Below are 9974 nucleotides of genomic sequence, written 5' to 3' on the forward strand. Positions count from 1 at the left end.
TAACAATTTCAAAAAAGTTTGATGCTCTTACAAACTTTCAAAAATTAGACAATCCATCTACATTTTGTGTATATTTATATTTCATTTAGATACACCAATGAAATTTTTAATGGAAAATATATATGACAAATAATTTTCTTTATAATTTCAGAATCAATTATATGATGTCGTCGTGAATTTTAATGAGACAAAGTAACCAAAAAAAAAAAAAACAAAAAACTCTAGCTTTTACGTTGGTCAGCCCCATACGCATTCACCTTCTTAAGTTTTAAGACTAGTACATTAACATATTAGGAGTACTAACTACAGTTGTTGGTGCAACTGTTGTAGGCCTCATCACGACATGTGTCCAAAACATCGGTTCGGTTTTACATGCTTCTACAACTTTCTCTTCTGACATTGGTCCGGTTTTTCCTAACCAAATTGCCTTTATTTTTATGCATAAAGAACTAAAAAAATGTTCCACTTGTGGATGTAAGAGAGCCAAAGTTTTGAACTGCGAAAAAGCAAGTTATCTACCCCACCAGAGTGAGGCCACAGAACCAACCCCACTGCCTAAAATTTCCCTCTCAAATCAATGAGCTCATTGTTTCATCAATTTTTTGTTTCTCCTTTTTAGTGTCAAAATGCATAAATAGACAATCGAGCCAGCCTATCCAACCTCCTCCTTTTATCTGAATCACTCCATGCATTAATTATCCTCTGCTCTCAAGCCCACCTCACTAATATATACCCTTTGACTCTCTCTCTTTGTTTTCGTTTTTGTTGAGACAATTTCTTGTGTTTCTTACTCTCTGTTCTCTGCATGAAACAGAGTGCTCTGTTTCTCAAAATAGAGCTGAATTTTTAATGCTTTACTTACAATGAAGTATTTAAGAACCAATAGCTTGAAGCGCTTGTTTTCTTTAAAAAGAAGAGGTTTTGATGAAGATGTTTCCGCAAGTTCAAGTCCACATGAGTCCATTGAAGATGACAACAACAACGAAGGAAGTTTTAGAATAACCAAGAGTTCTTCTCCAAGACCAACTTGGAGATGTTTCTCTTTTGAAGAAATCTCTGCTGCCACCCATGGTTTCAGCCCAGGTTTGGCTCATAAAATTTCATCAAAGTTATGAACTTTAGGCTTGTCTTGTTGGTTGTTATATTCAAGTTTTGATTTTGTCATGTGGGTTGCAGAGAATTTGGTTGGCAGAGGAGGATATGCTGAGGTTTATAAAGGAGTTTTACAAGATGGAGAAGAGATTGCTGTGAAGAGGCTTACAAAATGTTCAACGGATGACAGAAAAGAGAAGGATTTCTTGACAGAAATTGGAACTATTGGCCATGTTTCTCATCCAAATGTGTTGTCTCTTCTTGGCTGCTGTATTGACAATGGCCTTTATCTCATATTTCAATTCTTCTCTAGAGGCTCAGTTGCTTCACTTTTTCATGGTACTCAATCTTACTCCAACAAAAATTCTTGTATTTTGATTATTTTGTTCAATAATTGGATCTCTGAGATTGTATAAGAGGTCTCGAGATTCAAAAAGATATGGTTAATCTTTTGCTTGTTTTGTTGCAGATGTGAATTTGCCTCCAGTGGATTGGAAAATAAGGTATAAGATTGCAGTTGGAACAGCAAGAGGTTTGAATTATTTGCACAAAGGCTGTCAAAGAAGGATAATTCACAGAGACATCAAGTCTTCAAACATTTTATTGACAGAAGATTTTGAACCCCAGGTGACCCATTTGGAGTTTCAGTCTTAACTTCTAGATCAAATTCATGTTAGAATTTCAATATTTTTAATGTGACAAAATTTTGACGTTGGTTGGTGTTTTAGATTTCTGATTTTGGATTGGCGAAATGGCTTCCAGCTCAATGGAGTCACCATTCAATTGCTCCAATTGAAGGCACATTTGGGTACCAAATCTTCACAAACTTTTGGGACAAAGCCAGGAAGTAAGTTTCAAGTACTGTACTGAAATTGAATTTCTATGGTAGGCACTTGGCTCCTGAGTACTTCATGCATGGAATAGTGGATGAGAAAACAGATGTCTTTGCATTTGGGGTGTTTTTACTGGAGATCATTTCCGGCCGGAAACCGGTGGACGGTTCTCACCTAAGCTTACACAGCTGGGTAATGTCAATATCCATAAAGTTTTTTCACAAAGTTTAATTGAATTTGCCATTAATTTCGGGCTTCGTTAGTCAATCCCTTTGTTGTGTTTCTTGTAGAGTTCAGCAACCAAAACTTTAGTGAAAGTTATTCAATTATTAGGCAGCTTTTTAATAGTTCTTAATTATTGAATGAAACAGGCCAAACCAATTTTGAACCAAGGAGAACTTGACAAGCTGGTAGATCCAAGGCTCCAAGGGACCTATGATGTTACTCAGCTTAATAAGCTTGCCTTTGCAGCCTCTCTCTGCATCCGCGCATCTCCCACGTGGCGCCCAACCATGAGTGAGGTACATAGAAAAAACTACTACCAGTAATTCTCATATCATAGACATTCTGGTTTGACTGCAAGAATTCAGATCCAGATTTCAAAAAGACCAAGATGTCGGTAAGAAAGAATGACAATCGTGCAATAAAATTTTTTACGGTACTATAAAAACGAGCCAATAAATTAGATGAGAAACATTGTTTCTGAAATCATGGAATGATTTTGTCATTAAAAGACATCTGGGTGACCCCTAATTCGTATACATTTTACTCAAGTTTTTTGCTTCACAAATTTACCAACCAGTATTTTATGACAGATATTTTATTCATGTTGTCAAGTGGTCATTTTTTTATTTTTTTTATACTCCCCTTATGTAGAACGTTCAAATGCATTACATTTTTATTCTGCAGACTAAACTGTTTGGTGATAAGGATCATTACATCACAAATTTGATACCTTTCAGTTGACTGTCTGATTGATATCAATTTGGTTGTTTGCTTGCTATGACTTTGCATATCATTTTCACTGTTTTGGACTTGGGACTGCAGCATGAAACATAGATTTGGACATTTTTTTTTTTTTTTTTCTGGTGTTGGTGGTGGTTCATTTTGTGTTATTTTTTCACGCAATTCATGAATCAGTCAAGGATGTTCAAGCCTACCTAACCTAAATCTTTAAGCTAAATTAGATAGTAAAATATAATCCTCCCATGTGATTAGAAGATTAAGGATATGATTATTTAAACAAGGGCCTTAATTTGACTCACTATTCTTTCATCTTTTTTCCCTTAATATGATATTATTCTTGCGTTTGGTCGTAATTTCTGCTCATCGGTTAAAGCAAAAAGATTTTTCTTTCAGAATCTTGCTTTGTCTGGTTAAAGAAATCTGGTTGTTTTATTATATATCGATGTTTAAACAAAAATTAAAAAAGTAGTATATCGTCTGCCAGGGTGTTGATATTTGACATGTACGTTTATCCGAAAAAGGGTTCATAAAAAAAACTATAAAATTAATTGAGCTTGTGTCTTGTGGTCCTCATTTTCTTTTTATGAATCACATAAAGCAAACGTACAATATAACTACTTTTGTCATATCAAATTTTACTCCAAGGTGTGTGTGTTTTCTCATCATGATATGCATGAATTCATGGTGAGCCAAACCATTCTTTACTCCAATTAAAAACTTAGCAGTTGACATTGTTAATTTCTGTGAATTGATAGGTATTGAAGGTGATGACTGAAGAAGAGATAGATAAAGAGAGGTGGAAAATGCCTGAAAAGGAAGAAGAAGATCAACAAGAGTTTTGGGGATTTGAGGATCTAGAATATGAATGTGACACCTCCTTTTCAATCTCCACTGGAAGTTCTTAATTAAGGCTAGTAATTCAGATGCTTAAGAAAATTGTAATATTCTTATTTTGTCCTCATGTAAATATAAGTATCGCAAAATTATGGCACCCAAGATCTTCAACTCCAGTCCTGTCCTGAGATGTAGAAGGTGAAGTTGGATGAGATGAGGGTGAATTGTCTAATCTTATAAAGTTAATTACTTTGTCACCCTACCTGAGGTTTTCTTTCCAATTTTGGAACACTAGTGCCGATACTGTCACTTAAATATAACAGTTTAAGGGGTAGAAAAGATATTTTGAATAAACAGTTGGATGTTAGTAAATGGCTGACATTAAAAAATTATAATAAACAGTCAACCCCTTATCTAGTTTGTCTAAAATTGCATGTAGTTCATTCAAACTATCATTTCATCCCCTTGAACCATTACATTTACCTGACAGAAACGTCATTCGAGAGTGACAAACCTCAATGGTGACATTGCAATAATTTTATATTCGGCTTAGATATGACCGGACCCAAGTAGATAATATCGTGTTATACGAAAATGGGTCATTACATATCATATAAATCAGTCCTTATCAATGTTTAGATATTTGTAGTTGTGATTAAAATGTTGATTAGACTCCATTGATGTTAGACAACTAATTTTAACACTTGATCAATGCATTTGATTTTGCAAACGATTCAGGAAATTCCAACAGGAAAAAGGTTTGGCTAAGTTGGAAAATGTCAAATGAATGGTGAGAAAAAAGTGGGTTCTCATGAATTAATCATTCACTAATCAATTAATTAATAATGTGATTTTGGCAATGAATCATTGATCCTACAGAGTCCATTCACACTCAACTTTTTAGCACAATTAGCCTTAACATGTAGAAGCAGATTGGATATTGTTGATGCATGATTTTGACACCAACGGAATGCACGTGTGAGATGCTGAACTGGTCCAGAAGACACAAGTGAAAGTAAAAGAATCGAGAGCAAATACAGTGAGAAAGGAGTTTTAAAGTAGTTTGGATGCTAAGGAAACAAGTCATATATCCATTGCTGTTTGTATTAATGATAAGGGTCAGGTCGCTTTAGTCGACTGACTTTACAATGATAATACAAGGTATCAAATACTGTATATTCTAGAGAGATGGTAGCCCATCAAGAGTAAAATGTGCGAATCCCTTGAATGAGAGTGGAGCTCTCAATTTATAGTGGGATGGATTAAGGCAATCATCACTGAATCTGTGAGTTGGTGGTATTATCCATGCAAATCATTCTTTATGTCACATTACCCACCTTCTAGAGTAATTCATGCGATTTGTTGTAGGGATTGGACACGTGTACATCCTCTAGCATTTCTTCAGTCTGGCGCGCACCCACTGTACTGACAGGAGTGTGCTGCTTGCATCATCACGCAACGTGACTGCGCCAGAATGTCAACGGACTCTTCCCGAGGTCTGACCTTTCACACTTAACTGGGCGCTATGTCAGCCCTATTTTCCCCAGGCATAACAGATATGATTTTTATTACTTTATTCTGCCAAAAGTTTTTGAAATCATTTTATGCTCATGAACATCTTAAAATTATTATCTCAAGAAATGTGTCGTCTTCTATAACATCATGATATACTTATATCAATTTATCATGAGTTGTCTTAATGTTTATTCTAAGAACAGGTATTATGACCACAAACAAAATATTAACTATACCAATGTATTAAAAATTGTGTATTTAAAGTTAAAACAATCAAATTCATTTATCATTTTCATGTCAATGTACTATACCATTATGCATTATTTGTGATAAAATACTATTTGGAAAATTTAACATTACTCTTATATTAAATGTGATTTTTTGCATTATATTGTCTTATTGTCAAGTAATATTTGAAGAATATATTTAAAATCAGTAAAAAAAAAAAAAAATGTTTTATTGAATTAAGGATCATTAATTAGCCTACAAATGAAATTGCGAAAAGGAACTTATCATTTAATATTTCATTGATGTCACGTGACCACATAGTCGGCAAAGTTGTTATCTAAGAATATTAATGTATCCTTAATTCATACATCAAAATAATTATTTGTTTTTCTTATACAAGACTATTTAATTATCAATTTGAATTCAATGAATCATGTCAAAATTTAACTAATCAAAATTTTGATCTCAGATTAATATATATATAATCAAAAGATTTATTGTAATGCATTGTGACTCTGTTTGTCTCATTACTGTGACTTATGTTTTTGATGATTAAAGGTATAATTTTAATTAAATTAAATGAAATTTATAATTAAAACCGAATTATGGAAAGGTATTAATGGCCTACGATCCTCTACAATTAGATCAATGAAAAAGATGGCCGTGCTGTCATGTCTGAGGAAGCCTGATGAGCTTGTGGAGTTGTCTTTGATGGAACCCATGCCAGATATAAATTCACTAAAATTCATAATATCTTTCCTATAATTTTTGTTGTTTTTTTTCAGCCATATAAACTTGTGGTTGATCTACATTATTAATTAATTTTATTATGAACACCTTTTAAGCTGATGTTTTTTTTTTTATTATTTAATATTATGGAATTTCAAATTGACTCCCTCACTGTTCTATTTAGTCATATTAGTTTACCTAGATATAGTCTTTTACCACTATTAATTAAACTTAAATTTTGCAGCTAAAGTAGGAGCAGATGACGTGTGTTTTTATCAAATTATTCTAGTCATTTCTAATTATTGATAGGAACATCACAAATTATTCGCAATAAAATACTTATGGAGTAATATTATATATATAAATTAATTTAAAAAAATTACTTTTATAAACTGATGTGACAATTTTATATATTGGATATATCTTCTACACTAATTTATTTAATTTAAAATCATCCAATCACATTAAAACATATTAGTTTATGTGAAAAATTTGTATATGTAGTAAATACATTACTATTCATGGGTTCTCTTGTAGCTTTGGCTAGATTTGTCGAAATCACATGAGTCTTTATTTAAAATGAGATTATAGCTCGGCATCCTTCTTATATTTATAAATTAAGTTATCAGAGGGCATTTTGTAAGAGGTTTGTGTTGTAAAAGACAATTGAATAGACAATACTATTGAAATTAGGGTATATCACTTGTTTGAGTAATAGTAATAAGATTTCTGTAGTGGCGATCCTTTACTCCTTTATGTTTTTAAGAGATTTTTTAAATTTTATGTTATTTAAAACTATCAAAAGCTATTAAAGCTTAATGAAACTTTTTTATTTAAAAAAAAAAAAAAAATCATTAAATATCCTCTTATAAGGGTTGTTTTTAATTACTTCTAAAAACTTGGGATGACAATTGAATTTCAGAATTCATTAAACTTGTTTTAAAATTAATCAGGAATCTCTTTTAAAATTCTTTAATATTATTAGAACTTAGGATTCGTCTGATCAACAAAAAGTAAATTAAATCAATGGAGTAAATTTGTCCATGTCTCAACTGAACCATAATAGAGGCTCCTACACATTAATTAATAAGTTTATCTCTCATAAATTAATCTTTTATTTATAGCTAAAATAATATTAATATTCACCTGATGATATATTATTAATTATATATATATATATTAGAAAGAAAAAAAAAGTTTATTAATTTTATTACAACTGGCATGGCATCTCATGAGGCTAAGAACAAGTTCTTCGACAAGGATTCTCCGCTAGATTTATATATCAACTTCAACAAATAAATAATTGTTCTAATAATTCACATTTTATTCAAAACAATAACACATGGCATTGGATGAACAACAGGTAGACTTGCCTTTGCCTTTTCATAATGGGGTCGGCAAAAACATGCATTTGCTCCAAACAAAACAAAATTAAATTAACTAATACCAAATTGAAAATTAATTAATTAATATTACTTCTCATGCATGCCAATTTATGTGTTAGTTGAACAATGAGGTTTGTAATTTATTTAATGTTAAAACTTGTCTCTAATGGGTTGAAGTTTGTTTAACTTATTAATAGACTTTTGGAACATAAAATTAATTAATTATTCATTCATTTATTTAAGAACTTTCATTGTGTGGTTTAGGAAGATGTGATAAGTTTAACTACTATACTATATGTGGTTTTGGTAGGTTTATTAAGTCCAAATAAAGCTAGCTTTTGAGTTCTAATATTATCTATAAGTATCTAAAGCTCTTCAAGAATTTTTTTAATTTGGGATTTGCATTAAGAAAATTAGGGAATGTTAGGAGGAACTATTGGAGGTAGGTTGTTCTTTACCAACTTTCCAATGTGCATTGTATTCGGCTGCCAAACTTAATACTAAGAAAATATAAATGATAATTTATGTAGTGATATATATACATGTATATTAGAAGAGTCATTCTCTTTTGTGCAGGTTCTGATTTTTAAAATCCGGACCAATATTTTTCATATAAGAAATCTATTAAAAGACAATGTTTTTTATATTCCTTTAAGAAATTTGGTTAAAACTTTATCTTTCGATATATTATGTATATTATGATTGTTGATTTGAAAAATTTGATTAAAATTTTATCTTTAATATATTTTTTACACTAAGAATACTTATTCGATTGATTCAGGTTTTAAAAAAAAAAAAAAATCAAGATTTTTACACAAAATAATTTTTGAATTAAAAATAAGTAAAGAGTCAACCAATGTCATTGTTAAAGATTAATTATCCTAGTACTATAAAAACGATGACTTCAGGAGTAGGAGGCCTCCATTTATGTAAGATATAGAAGGCGAAATTAAAAACAAGTAAATAGTTGGTACAAACAATGTTGACATGTGTCGGATTTTAATGATCAATCAATTGAAAGGACTTACAACTTCTAATTAATTTTATGAAAGGGATAACTTAGCCACTATATTTTCTCCATACAATTAAACTATCCCAACCTTACATTTATTTATTGGTTTGTCACCTCTCCTTTTTTTTTTTTTTTTTTTTTTACCAGAGTATCCAGGTCAATTTGAACGCACCTCAACTAATCTCTAATGTCTTAAAGTTGATAATTGGGTAAACCTTTAGTGGTAACTCCTATTAATAATCGAAGCGAATCGAATTTAAAACCTCTTAAGTAATACCTTAAGAGCCCATATTCAACCACTTAGCCAGTGGTTCACCTCTCCTTCTCTCTTTTTCAAGAGACATATCTTTTCAATGGTGTCACCTTATATAAATGCAAATTTATATTATTTTTATGAACATTTTCAACATATTGAAATTTTCTATTATAAGGAAGCTTAGCTTTCTAATTTTTGTAAATCATTAAATTGGATAGCAAATAGATCTTTTATCATCCAAATGCGACAATTTAAATTCTTTCATGTGCAGACTCTTAATATCATTAATTGAAATGAATAACGACTCATGGATAGTGCCAACAAATTAACTAATAAGATTATAATAATTTTTTTTTTTTTTTGTGTAAATCTAATATTTAGTTTAATATTTTAATATTTCCAAAGTTATGCTCATGAAAAATTATCATCTATTTAATGTCAAAATAGTTGTAAATAATTTTCATCTAACCGTAAAATTTAGTGTAATTTTAAACCTATATATATTTAGAATAAAGAAATAATTAATTTATGACATTATATAGAAGAAAATTATTAATTTTTCGAAAGGTAATATTATTCCATATATTATTTTTGAAAAAAGTTATAAATAATTTCCTCTATATATATAAAATAAAAACTTAAAAGGACAAATTAATGCTTATGTTTTGAAAATAAGAAAGAAAAACATATAATTTATATTAATGCATTAAAATAAAAAAAATAAAAATCTTGAAAATTATTACCAAAGTTAAGCAAACTCATCCTAGACCCACTTTAGTGTGTATTCATAGAGAAAAGGCTAAGTGTATTTAGAAATGTTCTCTTTTTCAGCCCACTTGTGGCCCAATTGGCCTTTCTGTATTATCTGTTTCCCCCATTTTTGCAGACTGCCTTAAGCTTTAAGGCTCAATAATTTTCCTTTTATCATTCTAAGTTCTATATATATATATATAAGATTCCATAATTGATGGTAATTTTGAAATAAATGTATATTTATTTTAAACGGGGGCTAATTAGAGAATTAGTGGGGTGTATACAGTATCATTAAAAAAAAAAAAAACACTTGAGACCACCTACTTTACTCCAACATATCACCTCATTCATCACTTAACTCTTAATTACTC

At 30.5% G+C, this 9974-nt stretch overlaps 1 protein-coding gene across 1 annotated transcript; it reads left to right on the top strand.

Annotated features, from left to right (window-relative positions):
- The first annotated feature begins 675 nt into the window (after positions 1-675).
- LOC116124311 (probable receptor-like serine/threonine-protein kinase At5g57670) lies at positions 676-3836 on the top strand. Its single transcript, XM_031410029.1, has 7 exons — positions 676-1083; positions 1177-1431; positions 1562-1719; positions 1821-1900; positions 1982-2117; positions 2297-2446; positions 3647-3836. Exons 1-7 carry the CDS (start codon positions 864-866, stop codon positions 3794-3796), a joined length of 1149 nt encoding a protein of 382 aa, XP_031265889.1. The 5' UTR covers positions 676-863; the 3' UTR covers positions 3797-3836.
- The last annotated feature ends 6138 nt before the right edge of the window (positions 3837-9974 follow it).

Source organism: Pistacia vera, unplaced genomic scaffold (assembly GCF_008641045.1).
Source record: "Pistacia vera cultivar Batoury unplaced genomic scaffold, PisVer_v2 Contig151, whole genome shotgun sequence".
Lineage (NCBI taxonomy): Eukaryota > Viridiplantae > Streptophyta > Magnoliopsida > Sapindales > Anacardiaceae > Pistacia > Pistacia vera.